This window comes from Fringilla coelebs (genome assembly GCF_963513975.1).
Source record: "Fringilla coelebs genome assembly, chromosome: Z".
NCBI lineage: Eukaryota > Metazoa > Chordata > Aves > Passeriformes > Fringillidae > Fringilla > Fringilla coelebs.
In genome coordinates, this window is record NC_140031.1 from 47812710 (window position 1) to 47828463 (window position 15754).

At 38.3% G+C, this 15754-nt stretch overlaps 1 protein-coding gene across 1 annotated transcript in view; it reads right to left on the bottom strand.

Moving 5' to 3' along the window:
- The window catches only part of PCSK5 (proprotein convertase subtilisin/kexin type 5), a 171280-nt gene that overhangs the window by 16822 nt on the left and 138704 nt on the right, over positions 1–15754 (bottom strand). Inside the window, exons 11-12 of the mRNA XM_084225783.1 lie at positions 9876–9993; positions 8692–8880 (exon numbers count right to left, since the gene is read on the bottom strand). Coding sequence (XP_084081909.1) covers positions 8692–8880; positions 9876–9993 — 307 coding nt within the window. The remainder of the gene's footprint in view (positions 1–8691; positions 8881–9875; positions 9994–15754) is intronic.

A 15754-nucleotide genomic window follows, 5' to 3' on the forward strand; every position in this document is an offset into this window, starting at 1 on the left:
ATTCAGTTTGGGTAAAACTGAGAGACTAATGGCATGGTTTAATCAAACCAATGCCATTACTATAATTTAATTACTAAGGTTGTGGGTGAAGACATTAGAATTTAGGCCTGGATTATGATAATTTCTCGTATAGGGGACCAATTTCAGATACTGCAATATGATTGTGATCCCCTGTGAGACGGGGAAGGAGGACCCTTCCTGGCAGGAGACACAAGAGAATTTGAACTTTTATTTAGTGTTCATGGTGTGTTGCTTGGTACCCCAAAACTACTGATGAGAAGAGCACTCTAAGTAGGACTGCTGCCTCCAATAAAATCACATGGCTCAACTTAAAAAATACATATATAACTATACATTCACATGTATGTATTTGAAGATATACTTTTTGGTGTGCATATATAAATATTTGTGTTTGTATTTTTATTTTATATATTTGTGTATATATACACACAGAGATATGTATGCATGTCAATTTATACATGCATCTATATACACACATATGTGTGTAATATCTATCACTATGTAAATTTGATATCTTTGTGTGAAAGCTCCACTGGTAATAGCTGCAATTAAATATTTTTAAAAGACAAGAATCTACAGTGGAAAATCCAATGGATTGAAAATGCTTTTCCAAAAAACAGAGAAAAGCCTAGCATTAGACAACATAAATATTATATTTGAATTCATGTGAATCTGTTCTTCGCTAAGCTAATTTCAAGCTTTACTCTCAAAATGTTGTGAAATTCAGCAAACAGGAAAACAGGATGCAAGTGCAGGTACATTCCTGGTGAAAACTGCCACACTGGATAGGAATAAAATGCCATCATTCTTGCTGGAAGCTTTGGTCAGTCAGAGGCATGGGGTCAGGTACTGTGTGTCCAACACTTAAAATAGAAACTGTATGGACCTACAGGATTGGTGCACTTCATAGGGCTCATCCAAAACCTGATTTTCATGGTCTTATTTTCAACATAAAATCACAGAATCATAGAATATCCTGAGTATCCTGGGAAGGATCATCAAAATCCAACTCCTGGCGCTAAAAGGACAGCCCCAAGGATTACACCGCATCTCTGAGAGCCTGCTCCAGTGCACAACCACCCCTGGATGAAGAACCTTTTCCTAATATACAGCCTAAGTCCCCTGACACAACTTCAGGCCATTCCCTCAGATCCTGTCACTGGTCACCACAGAGGAGACTGGTGTCTGCCCCTTGGCTCCCCTCAGAAGGAAGATGCAGACTGTGATGAGGTCTTCCCTTAGTGTCCTCTAGGCTGAGCATGACAAGTGATCTCAGCTGCTCCATGTATGACTTTCCCTTCAAACCCTTCACCATCTTTGCAGCCTCCTTTGGACACTCTCTAATAGCTTTATAACCTTCTTACATTCTGGTGCCCAAAACTGCCCCCAGCACCCAAGGTGAGACTATCCCAGTACAGAGCAGAGCAGGACAATGCCCTCCCTTGTCAGGCTGCAGATGCTGTGCCTGATGCCCCCAGGACACACCTGGCTGTCCTGGCTGTCTGGGCACTGCTGGCGCATGTTCAACTTGACATTCAGTTTGGGCTACCTTTTCCCATTTTAAATGAATGCCTATAACAGTAGTCTAATTTATTAGCACTTATAAAACTAAATTAAAATATACATTGGGATTTATTTTCACTGATAATTGTGTGAGATTTTCTTCTGATACAGTTCTGTGCTTCTGTGTATGTGCCTGTAAGTGTAAATGTAGACATATTTTGGCAGCAGAATGGGCTTGCTTCATGTCACTCTTAAATCAGTTGTGTGCAAATCTCACAAAGGTATGGCACATACCATTTACTGAAATGGCAGAAATTATTACACAGTCATTATCCAGAATTTGCATGCAAGTATGTTCAAGTCATGTAGGCTATTTCCAACTGTAATTCAAATTGCCATACTGTTGTTTTCTGATAGCTTATGTACTACTTTCTAAACACGTTGTCAATGCCACAAGACGCCAGTATTTCTCTTTGCCATTGTAGCAACTAAATTATATAGTATTATGCAAATACTGTGCAATTACAAATTTGTATTCACTGATAATGTATATTAACTTGTTCATACACATTAGAAACATGAGCTTCTCTTTATTTTTACTGTAATTAGTCTGGTATTTTCCATAGTACTTTTTGGATAACTAGGTGTGTCTTGTTTTGAAATTTTAAAGTGTTGTTGGATGTCCATTTTAATAATTCTTATAAGTAATTTTGGGTGGAAGAGACAAAAAGCCCATGTCTTGTTTTTAAAAACACTGTTACCTAAAATATGCTGTGACTGGAACTGTGAGCTTCCATCCATGGAAATGGGGAAAATCGGGTAATATTATTTCTGAGAAAATTGACTAGTTTTTTAAAAGTATACCTCCTTGAGAAAGATTTGAAATTTATAAAATAAGGTCTAAATTGGAATCTTTGAATGTATGAACTGTGTTTACACAAAAGATTCTACAAATAAATCAAACTCTGAGTCTTTGTATGTATATTGGACATACAAAATTGTCCAAGTACTTTTGCTTTGCTTTGTTTATGCACTAAACTCTCAAATCAAAGAATCTACGAGACAACAAAGGGATTGCACTTTCAGTGGCATTAAATAAATGAATGGAATGACCAAATGTTCAGCTGTATATTCCTTATTCAGAAAGAAATGCATAGGATCTTTTAAGGAGCATGCAGCCACTCCAGAATTTAATTTTTGTAATTTGTAAAAATTCCTATCAAAAACACACTTGTGACACAGATTATCTTGGATTAATAAAATGTAGTACATTGTTTGATGAACTGCTAATTGACCATTACAGATTATTATAGACTAAAATACTTAAACAAGATTACTATAATAAGTTGATGCTTTTTTATGACTATGATCCTATACCTGTACTTGTGAATGTAACATGCTTTTATAGGCCAAAACGATTAACAACATTTGAATTTTCAAAACTTATGTGGTAACATAACCACAACAGAATGCCAATTCTGTTACTCAGTTACTCAGGGGACCTTTCTTAGAAACAGAACACTCAGCATGGAGCGGATGTTACTGCAAGATTGACTATATAAGTTGCTCCCTACAATGAATAACAGCATTAAATGAAAAAAAAAGCTTGCTCTTCTCTTTCTGAGAAGTTTTATGCCATACTCATCACATACCATATGTATGTCTAGATAGGAATATATGTTACACAGTGTAGAATAAAATGATTATTTTTCTTAAAACAAATTCAAGAGTTTTGATCTCTTCCACTACCGCCACTTCAGCCTAAAAATTGCATAACCTTTCTCTTCAAGAACATATTTAAAGCTGAAATATTAATCTGTAATCAAACTTTAGACCCAGAGGAAAGCAATTAGCCAGTTTCTAATAGCATTACAAAACCCAACAAACAAATGTCTCAGCTTTGCAGCAAAGAATCTTTAAATTCCTAAATGCTTGGAAGAATTTGTTTCAATTTTTAATTTCATGTGATAAAAGGCAGTGAAGGTAGCGGATTTGTTTAGCAACACCAGCATCATCCGTCATGAACACTAAGAAGTAAACACATAAAAAGAGGTTTTTTTCAGTTATCAAGATTGTTTGTTTCAGCTGAGAAGGTGCTGCACCTGACAGCAATGGTTGTATACTGAACTCAAAGCATTGAGAGCGTGGAAGCCCTGCACTAGAGCTAGTGGCTGTGGCTGCAGTGGAGTAGCTGGGAAGAGGTAAGAATTTTCCTTCTCCTACAGCAGCTGTCTTTGTTATGATATACTCCAGCACACAAACTGGCAGCCTCATGGGCAAGTGGACCCTGTCCAGAAGTTTGCACAGCCACAAGACTTCAAGTGTGCTTATAGTTTGAAGAGACTACATAGTGCCTTCCCAAGCTGCGTACCTGAAAGTGCTTTGGTCGACTATTCTCCTTAAAGCAGCTCTTCTCCACAGGGCCAAATCATCAGCTCCCTGTGAGCTCCCTGTGAGATGAAGCCCCTGAGAAACTGTAGACAACTCAAACTGACTTAACCAAAGCTTCAGCCAGACCCTACTGCCCATCTGTACTGAAGTATTTGAAAAAAAGAAATGGTCAGAGAACACACTCGGGATTTCAGAAGCTTTCTTACCTACATGTGGGAGATGACTTAAAATTTCTGGATGTGGAGCTAAAGAAAACATATTTAAAGTATTGGCATACACACTTTTTTTTTTTCATTTCCATGTTACATCTGGTTATCACGCTTAGTTTTATGAAACAATGGATATCTCTGAACTATCATGATAAAGTTGTTTGGAGTAACATGAACAATAGTGTACAATGCCTGCCAGCCTGAAATAGTGGCTAGTATGGCAATCACCATCTTTAAAAGTGGAGTGCTTGTCCCCAGGAACTACAATTTTCCATATTAAATGATCCATCATTACTTGCAAACATATCAGGCTGAGGAGCTCCACACACTCCACTGGTCAGACGGCTGCTTACTAGTGGGATATCTATTCATCAACCCCACAAAGGAAAAAAAAATATAGTTAACATGAAGGAAACAAAATATAGCAAGTTTGAGTTGGGTGAAATGGTTTTCCAAGAACTGTTTCACTCTGTAGACACAGTACAAGCACAGGATTATTGTTAGCTCATTGCAGACTTAGATTACCACCACCTCAGAGACCTTTTCAGTGACATTCAGCATGAAGGTTGGCCCTTATGTTTCATCATATTAGGATTAAAATGTTAGTTTTCTTTAATATAAGAGTATGACATGTAAGCTGGGAAAAAGATGCATACCTATAAAGAAAGTTTTCCCCTATTTCAGATCACCAAGGCATTTTATGAAGCAAACAATTGAGTAAGATTAGATAAGAATAACTTGGATTTGGTCTAAGAGTTCTGCAGAGGAGGATATTATTAAAATTTATTGATTGTCTAAGGTTTCATGATAGGAAAAAGATGGTCACGAAGATACATTCTTTTGTTACTGAAGAGAAGTATTATTAATACCAGGGCCATATAAGCTTATGAAGCTAGTGGCCTGGAAAGTTGCCACCATGTGGCTGAAATATTTCAGTTACGCAGTTCAAATGGCAACAGCTGCTTTAAATTTAAAGGGCAAGAATTAAATAAGCCATGACTTCAGTGGGAGACAAATGAGCCCTAAGTTTGTTTCTCCTACTCCCTTTGTATCTAGCTTCTCTTCCATAGCTTGCCTGTAGTGAATGTTTGTTACAACTGACCTTGGTATGTCTCAAAAACACTCAGAAACCCATGCTGCCAAATCCACTGGCCAATTGTTTTTGGAAAGGGGATACTGTTTCCCTTTGGACTTAACTCTAGCCTCATCCTCACACCAGCCAATACACTTCCAGCCTGTATTTTCCTCTGTGCAGTGCATCCAATGTAATCATGTTTAGTACTTTCCAAACAACAAAGCAGATGTTCCCTGTAATGCAGATTTTGAAGAATGCACATAAGGCTTAAACCAGTGACAGTGTTATCCACCAAATGCTTGCAAAGGAATCCACATCGTCTCAGACTAACAAGTTTTCTTACTGAAGTAATTTTAGGGGGTGCCAACATTAAGGATAAAATACGCAGAAAAAAGGCCAAATATTGCCTCGAGGGACCTACTTGTCAATGCACCAGAAATTACACACAATGACTTTCCTTCCAGAATTGGTGGAGAAGTGCACATGTAAAATATACCTTTTGCACTTAAAAACATTTTACCAAGCAAACTATTTAAAATTAAACCCAGATGAGTAACTGTAAAGCAATGGGGTTTTCCCTGGTTTTAGTAAAAACAGCTGGTATTGCTGCTATTAATCCTGTACATTAAAAAGTCTTGTATATCAGAGAAGAACATCTCAGTCAGGTAGTAGCAATGTATAACAGCCTCTGGGGCCTTTGTCTATAGCAGAAAAACTATTTGCTGCCAATGTATCTCTGCATGCATGCTTACAACTGAATGCATTTATTCATGATATTCAGTATTATTGATGCTTTAAAAATCAAATGCCTTGTAACTAACTTTTTATACTAGAAAGTAATATCCTATTTCATAACATGATGCTAAAACATATACACTGACAACACACAGCATACTCCTAATGTCAAGAAATTACTACCTCTAAGCTGTATGACTTACAGCAAGGTCAAATAAAGTAAACCTTGAAACTCCATTTCAGAAAGTATTGTGTTCATGTCCCTCACTTTGCCCTAAGAAAGGCCTCATGCAGGCTCTAGGTAATTCAGACCTAGAATTTGCAATATACATTTATCTCTAATATTAGTACCCCAGAGTTGTTTAGTAACCTATCAGCCAATGTGATGGCAAGTCCATGTATTTCTGAAGGTTCCATGGGAAGGGAATCTCTGGTGAGACTTTATGTGCTCTGTCATCAATAATTTGTTTCCTGGGCAGTGACAAAACGTGAAAAGGCCTTTTAGATTTCTTTGTTTTCTGTTTAGTCTTCTGATACTAAAATATAAGAAAGAGCTAAACATCCTCTTATTTTATTACATATATTTGCATTCTCTTTCTCTACTGCATGTAGAGAAAACAATTACTTTTAAGGTGCAGGGGTTATAAAGGCACTGATTGAATTAAATTTTGTTCCTATTCCACACACCAATCATCACCAGAGGTGAACTGTGAATCCTGGAATGTATTTCCCACTTGCTGTGAGTCAGCTGCAGCACATGAAAGCCTAGAGCCAAAAGTTAGCTGTGTTAAGACCACTGGGTTTACACAAGATTGTTTTGTTTGGATACCTAGTTGGATGGCTTTCATGTCTTTTCATTTTGAACTGAGGAAGAACTACTGCATGAAAATGGAAGAGAAAATTAAAGAAGGATTTCTTCAAACAGAAAAACAAAAGCCTGTTTCATAACTAATAAGAGAAACCTGTCTCACACTGGTTAGCAGAAGACAAATTCTTTGTTCAGTGCAGCAGTGCAGCAGGAAGATAGAGATATGTGTGCCTATGTGCTTTATCAGCAACCTATGACAGCACTCACAATGGAACACAAGAGATATTCTAGAGGACCCCAAACTTCCCGGACAACTTCATCTCCATTTGGTGAATTAGTGTCTACAGCTTGAAGAATATTTTCAGTTTACCTTTCCTTTTAATTTAACATAATCTCTAATGAAAATGTTTATTCACAGTTCAAGCAAAACCAAGTCCATTTGACCTCCACCTGTCTCCAAAACAGGCTCTTTGTTTCAAGAGGAAATATAAGTCTTTCTGTCATTGAGATACAGGAGGACATGCAAGTCTCCAGAGCTAGATAATCAGCATTTCTGACTGAGGAAGCATGGATGAAAAGCAGTCTGGAAAGCAGGCCACTCTCAATCTATTAAAAGCCCTGAAGAGTAGGACTAGGGATATTAATTTTGTGAAGACTTAAGCATGATAGCAGAAGAGTTCTCACAACACAGGTTTGATAGATGGCATTTTTTGCAGTTTCTGATACATAACATCAGTAAACATAAACTTTTCTGTGAGAGCCATGCTCTATGTCTAGCAGAATGGCAGCCATCTACATCAAGTCATCAAGGAAAAACAATTATCTATCATACTATGGTCCTATCAGGAAGAAGATTTCTAGCTAGTTGGAGAAGTATACAAGCATTTCTTACTGTGAATGTAACTTATTCACATATTTGTCACTGGGGTAAAATCTGGGAAGTTTTCTGATGTTTCTTAATGCCTTAACCATGTCTGGTAGGAGGTCATGTTTTTGACTATGGATTTAATGAGATTTACATGGGAAAGACTGCCAATATCTTCTTTGAAGAAAATTTCTGCTAGCAGATCAGAGAAACAGAATCATCACTGAGAAGTCTTTCAGTTTGCTAATAATTCCCTCCACTTATAATTTGTCCAGTGATACATTGGACAAAGAGATACTTGCCTGAGCTCAATAGGAAGAATAAAAGAGACAATTTGAAGCACTGTGACAGTTTTCCCAAAAACACAACGTAGAGGTGACAGGATGAGAAAGAAGATTGATCTTTTTTAGTAGTTGTTGTAAAAAAGGCTGGACATTTGAAAGTAAGTATCCATCACTGAACTGATGTCTAACTTTCAAAACTTTTTGAAGGTGGTGGCTAACTTTTAAAAGCTTTAATCTGCAATTTACAAATGAATCCTTTAATTTCAAGTGCCAGTGCTACCTTTCAGCATTGTCCTACTATAAGCCTTTCATGGATTGAGTATATTTACTTTGAAAAAAAGGATTTGGAAAAAGGTAACATCGAGGGTTTAAAAAAAATAGTAGTAAATATACACTATTCTATCTGATTTTCATTGCTATCAAAAAAAAAAAAAGGATAAGAGAAAAATGAAAAATAAGTGGCAATATGTAGAAACACTTTGATTCAGCTTCCTTATGAACACTGAATCTGTTTTCTTCACATTTTCTAGCCATCTAATAAATGGTGAGCCACACAAGAAGTATTGAAATTGACTAATCTTTTTCTTGGAGTTCAACAGTTTTAATATGACTCTTCTAATGAGATTGTCATCTCTAAGTTCATTTGTACTTCACTCTGCCCATCTCTCTAAGAAAAAGTAATTAGCTTGTGTTTTCTAGTATCCCTGCTGTAATGACTTGACTGCTCTTAGCTGACACTGACATGTCTATGCAGGCTCTACATGCTGACTGTACTGTGAAATTGGGTTGTCATACTATACCTGTTGGCCAAGAGCTGTGACCTAGTTCCAGAAGGAGAGGTTAGGTAAATTGCCAAGTCTCCACGTCGAGGGTGAGTAATAGTGATACGTACAACAACATGCTCCAAGTAGATCACATGGTGGTTAGGATTATCTGAACAGCCAGTGGCTTTGTAAATTGAACGGACAATGCTGTCAGGTCGTATTGTTCTACAACAGAAGCATAGCAAACAACATCAGCATTTCTTGCTTTTTGTGTAAAATACACAATCCCATGTTTTTTGCTTAGTAGTGAATGACAATGTTGGACAACTGAAAAGTCAGTAGCCTATAATTACTAGTTTAGACATGTGCTTCCTAGCTGAAAATACCACTATAGGGTAATTATTTCACTGCAGATAATGGCTAATGGCAACTGCCTGGGTTTCTGTTAAGCACATGCACAAGGTAAAATAAGAATAAGCCTTTGGGACAGAGCATTATTGTGGCTTAGCGGCCAGCTGAGATTGTCATGGGATCACAGCTGGTTGCTAAACCCCAGGAAATGCCTGGCATAGCTAATCCTAGCTTACGTAACAGCAAGTATTACATGTTAACTGTACCAAAAAGCATCTGACTCAGCTGGTTTAAATTGGCGTGACATCCTTGCAGACTATACCAGTTATGGATCAAGCCTGTCATTTATAATTATCAAACAATATCCTTAGTGCTTTGGAAGTGTGCTTCATGCTTGATTCTGTCTCTATACTCCATAGAGTACACATAACAGAATTTTGCTCTTAAGCCTGGCTCTACAGAGAACCTATCTCAGCAAGTGAAAAGCAGTTCAGTTTTGGCCTCTGAACTAGAGACTCTCCTAAGACCATTGGAGAGAGACAATATCATACAGTTTCAAAAGTATTGCTTTTTATATCCTGGACTGTTACATCTGTCTCTTCTTGCAAAGGTGACTGAAATGCATTCAACCAAATATTCTTCTGTGATGTATCATCTATATAAAAATCCATCACTACCCAGTCTGGACTGTTTTACACCTTCACCTTCTGCAATGTTCTTAAAACTAGGGCCTTTTCCTGTGCACTACATCCATAAATGTGACAGACTCTTGGTATGGCTTTAAAAATTATACATTATACATAATGCAAGGGAGGGGTATATTATACCCAATTTCTTTCCACAAGTTTATGTCAGCAAGAGGGTATTACTTGATTTGCCGATCTGTGTTCTCCACACACACATGCTGTGGAGGCACCGTTGTCCACTTTTCTGCTTCTGTCACCATTGCTTCAGCATCCATCAGTCCAAATCCATAAAGGTGGCTCACTGTAAGGTACAAACAGAATGGATACAGTTATAGCATAAACCCTTGGGTTTCATCATAGACTAACTCCAGAGTGTCACATCCTAACAGGAGTTACTTCTTTACTCTTCTTCCTTACTTTCACTCAAAGCTCCAAAATCTCATTGCCAGGAACAATAATGACTATATCTAATTTGTTCAACAAATATGTTCACTGCTTTATTACAGAAGTGGCATGAGGCACTACCTACACAGCCTACCATGAGAACTACAGAATGCCAGTGACTAAAATTGTCTCTGTCTGCCCTTTGTCCATGTGCCTCAATTTAGCTCAGCCCTTTTGTATGACAAGGGGCTACATGAGCATAATGAATGAGAGGAAGATTACTTCCATTACTCAAATGCCAAACACATGCATGTGTATTCAAGGAAGCTAACTGAGACAAATTTGAGAATGAACAGACCACTTTGTAACTGTTGTATTCTCTGAACTTCCCTGAGTGTAAGCAGCCTGTGGATGCTCTTCTGTGCCTGTATACAGTAGGTTTGTCATTTGCCAACCAACTAGGTAGATCCACCATCTTCCTAAAGCTGTCTGCTTGATGAGGGTGAAAAGCACTTACTGAATCAACTATGTGTTTTTGATTGCTGTTCCAATTGAAACAGAGACTTGCAAAAGGGTTTTGATGAATTGGAAGAGCTTCTAGCCATGATGTTCCATTCTGACAAATTGGTGCTCTTGATATAATTCTGACAGCAGAAGGTGAAACAAAAAAGCTCCCACAGGAGGAGTTTAGATTGCAAATATTAGTAAATCCGTTTTTGTTGTTACCACAGAAACCCAGAGAAAATTGCAAGTTCAAGTTTAACCAGCAATGCAACAAAGCATGGTATAAGTCCTTCCAACTGCATGTTCTAGAAGGTTTGTGAAAGCAATTGCCAAACCAAAATTCAAAGGATTCTTTCTAAAAAACCCCAGCCTTCTCAAACAGATACAGTCCAAATCTTAAGGATCACATCTTCCAAATATCTAGTACTGTCCAAAACTGTCAGCTGAAAAGGATTCTTCAATGAAAAATACAGCAAGGTGTAATGACTGTGTAATAGATTGTTTTTTTTTCCCGTGTCCTTCCCCATGAGCCTCAAACAAAAATGCACATGGCATGGAAATCTTCCTTTGGAGACATCTACATGCAGCTCTTCTGCCATGTAAGGCAAGCACTGTGTTCCAAAATGAAACACAACTAAAAGGTATCAAAAAAATAAAATCTGCATTCCTTCAGCCTTCTGAATTCTCTTTCATGTATTCAAGAAACAAATGGATAGGGAAAGAGATGTCCTATTTCTATATGTGGGTGGAGCAGACAAAAGAAGACAAGGAGAGCTTAGATGAACATTTTGCAGTGTGAAGATGATTCCTGGGATGGAATTGTCCTTAGTCTAAGACGTCTATCTTGCAAACACTGCATCTGATAATGAGTACTTATTTATCTGTGAAGACATAAGTCTATTCTTACACTAAAATTTTAATTAATAATTATTCTGTCTCCTTGGAAGATAAGTGGGAGGAACAAGACTCTTAAGTCATGTGGTGTGTAACTGCACACAGTTACTCTGTATAGTACATTCAAAAAGCAAGGGATTAAATTTTCATGAATGGAAATTTTTTTCAGCTAACCCATGGAAAATGCATTTTTAATTCCTGACAGTTAGCAACTTATATTGAATTAGAGCTCAAGCTGTCCAGTTTGAAAATGCTGTGTGTTGAACCCACCTTCTGAGCTCAAAGAGCCAAAATTCTCCTCACCCCACCTTTTCTTGACAATAATAAGGGCAGAAAAGCATGTAACATTGCCACCACCAGTCAGTGACCTTCAGATGGAAACTTATGTCACTTTTAAGCTATTTACCCATAGAATTTTTTCCCCAGTATGCATATTAAAAATGCAAATAAAATCTATGGAGTGAACTTTCTATCCTTCTTACCCTACCAATTACTTAGAAGACAGAACTTAGGAAGAATTTTTATCCAGGAAAAAAAATTACCACTCAAAGTTTTGTGGTTGTGGTATTTGTCCATGACTCAATGTTTAAAATCTCTTGCATGAAAGCAGCAGTGTAGTGATAAGTTCTGCACCTGATGGGTTGTTTTTTTGCAGTTGAAAAAGAAATACTATATTTCCTTGAAAGGTCTTCCCATTGAAATAAAAACTTCCTGACAGACAGGGTTACTCTTAAATCCTCCCATGTAGACTGACATTTGGCCATCCAAAACATTTCCAATTGAAAGCCCTTGATCCAGTGGGCTGGTTAGCGGCTGAAGGTACCAGAAGAGGCCCATAATTTTCAAAGACCAAATTACAGCAATTAATGAGAGAATCACAGAGTTAAACAAAGGAGTTGTGTCTTAGAGAAGAAAACAGATTTTTCTCTCTACTACCTTCATATTGTGCTTCTTCATCTGTGTACATCCTTGTATTCCTGTGAGCGATATCCCAAGATGCCTGTCCCAAAGGTTAACAATAAGCTGGTGGTCTATACAGAACTATAAATGTCTTCTGAGAAATGCCTAGAAATGCCTCTGATTTGTATGCAAAAGATACTGAGTTGACATTGCTAGCCCAGATTAATCAAAAGCACTATCTGAAAGGTTATGATGACTGCAGAGCGCAAAGTGTAAAATGCCTCCAGACCTTGCACCTACCTACTTATGTGCTCTGCATTATCACTGCTGTGAATTGCTACTGGGCTCAGCTGTCGCTAGGCATCATTAATGTCAGAGGGGGTATTGGGCTGTTTTGTACAAAGGTTATTTGTCCTTCACAAACAAAATACGAATATGAGGTTGATAGAATGTAAACTGGTGGCTGAGGAGTAGACTGTTGTTTTTGTTAAACTGAAGGGTTGAAAATGTGATCTCCTTGTGTGATCAAGGTGTCCATCAGTAGAGGTGTCTTGAATTCTCTCTCCAGTCAGACAGCAGTACTAATTGATCATTTTTATTTCTACAAAATCACAGGCACACACAGAGCCTTACAGGTGCAGGGCATGTTTCAGAGAAAAACTTGCCTCCCCAACAAGAAGTAAATATTAAGCTGATCTCTTTAGCTGATCTCTTTAATCTTAAAGATGTTTTCATCTTAAAGATGAAACAACATTTCTCATGGCTAAAGTCCATTTATTTACCCCTGGTGCAATTCCTTCATTAGCACACCATAAAAACAAGGTCTTCTGAGCTGCTGGAGAGACTTCCCTGGCTTTTTCATAATCTCCTTGGTTTTGTCTGAAATTGCTGCTGAAAATTTAGTAACTTTCTAATTTACATACAAAGCTACCCTCAAATCAAAGTTAGGATGTATATCCCATTTGACTTGACTATGAGAAATATGAATAGCTTGTGTTGATAAATCATAACAGAGAATCATGCAGACTTCAGAAAAATTTGTCCCAGACACTAAAAACGCATTTCCAGTGTAAATGGAATGTAAACTTGATTTGTTAGGTATAATGTCATTGCCTGTCATCAAGATGTCTCATCAGTAACTTAAACACTAAGCCTTCTTTCCTATTTTACTCATGTGACAAAAGGCTTGCATAAAATTTTCTCCCTGCTATATTTCTGGCATTTTATATATCATATCCTATGTACTGTGAAAGCAGCATTTGAAATATAAACATTTTGTACATACATATCAAATGCTAAAGCAGGAGAGAAATAGTAGCAATTTCAGTGTGACAAATGAGGAATTTGCAGCTTAAAAAGCAGTTTAAAAAGTGGCAGCTACAAAGATGCACAATGTGAATCTGAAGGGCCTCTATATCATAGGATCATAGAAGTACAGAATGATTTGGGTTGCAAGGGACATTTAAAGCTCATCTAGTCTGACATCACCGCTGTGAGCAGGGACATCTTCCACAACACCAGGCTGCTGAAAACCTGTCCAATCTGGCCTTGAGGCACTTCCAGGGAAAAGGCATCCACAGTGTCTCTGGGCAACCTGTTCCAGTGCCTCACCATTCAAATCACAGAATCACAGAATCATAGAATATAAAGCAGTTGGAAAGGACCTTTAAGATCAACTAGTCCCAACACCCTCTTCTATGGGCAAGGACATTTACCCCTCAAGTTGCTCAAGGCCTTATGCAACCTGGTTTTGAACACTAACAGGGTTGGGCATCCACAGCCTCCCTGGGTAACCTGTTCCAGTGTCTCACCACCCTCACAATAAAGAATTTTTTCCTAATATCTAATCTAAATTTCCCCTCTTTCAATATGCACCCATTATGCCTTGTTCTATCACTACAGATCCTGACGAAGAGTCCCTCTCCAGCTTCCCCTTAGGCCCCCTTCATATGCTGCAAGGTTGCTATGAGGTTTCCACATAACCCTCCTTTCTCCAGGTTGAACAGCCTCAACTTTCTCAGCCTGTCTTAGCAGAGAAGATGCTCCAGTCCTTATATCAACTTATCAGCCCTCCTCTGGACTTGCTCCAACAGTTCCATGTCCTTCTTATGTTGCGGACTGTATACAGCACTCCAGGCAGGATCTCACCAGAGCAGAGTAGAGGGCAGAATCACCCCCTTCAGCCTGCTGACCACACTCCTTTAAATGCAGCCAAGGATTGGACTGGCTTCCTGGCCTGCAAGTCCACACTGCTGGCTCGCGTTGAGTTTTTCATCAACAGTTACTCTCAAATCCTTCCCCACTGGGCTGCTCTCAATCACTTCTCTGCCCAACCTGTGGGTGTGTCTTGGATTGCCACAATTCAGGTGTAAAAACCTTGCACTTTGCTTTGTTGAATTCCATGAGCTTCACACAAACCCACCTCTCAAGCCCTTCAAGGTCCCTCTGGATATCATTCCTTCTCTCCAGTGTGCTGACTGTACCACACTGCTTCATGTTGTCAGCAAATTTGACAAAAGTGCACTTGACTGCATTGTCCATGTCACCAACAAAGATGCTGACCAGTATCTGCCACAGTGCTGACTGTGCAGAGACACCACTTGTCACTGGTTTCCATGTGGACAATGGACACAACACTGTGTGTGGCCATTTTTAACTAGTTTTTCACCCAAGTGGCTTATCCATCAAATCCATATCCCTTCCATTTGAAGACGAGGATGTTCAGTGGTATAATGTCAAACACTTTGCACAAGTCCAGGTAGATGATGCCAGTTGCTCTGCTCCGCCCCTATCCATCAGTCCTGTAGGCCTATCACAGAAGGTCAGGCATGATTTCCCCCTCATAAAGCCATGTTGACTGTTACCAAGCATCTTGTTCAATTTAAAACTATTGCCCCATGTCTTGTCACAAAAGACCTCCATAAAAAATTTTTTTCTGTCCTTCTTCTAAGAACCCTTTACATATTGAAAGGGTCTCACTGTAAGGTCTCACTGGAGCCTTCTCTTTAGGCTGAACAACCCTACCCCTCCTTGCCTTTTGCATAGGAGAGGTGCTCCAGGCCTTTCAACATTTTCATAGTCAGAAAGGTGCTAACAGAATACTTCAAAAATTGCTTTTATTGAGATTCTGGTTATGTCTATGCCTGTTTCTGATTTTTGCAGTAGTACAAATAATTTCTCCAGTAATACACTAATCATGGCTTTACCTGATATTAGATTTGACAAAAAAAGAAGAGGCTTCTGGATTTTACATTTTTCTTTTTGCCAAAAAGCTCCTATTAATTGATAAAATAAAATACAGACAGCCCAGAAAAGCTAGCAGGATAGCTAGTAGAAACTAAATCTCCAGTAACCAGTCTACATTTTTGGGTAGCTTGTAT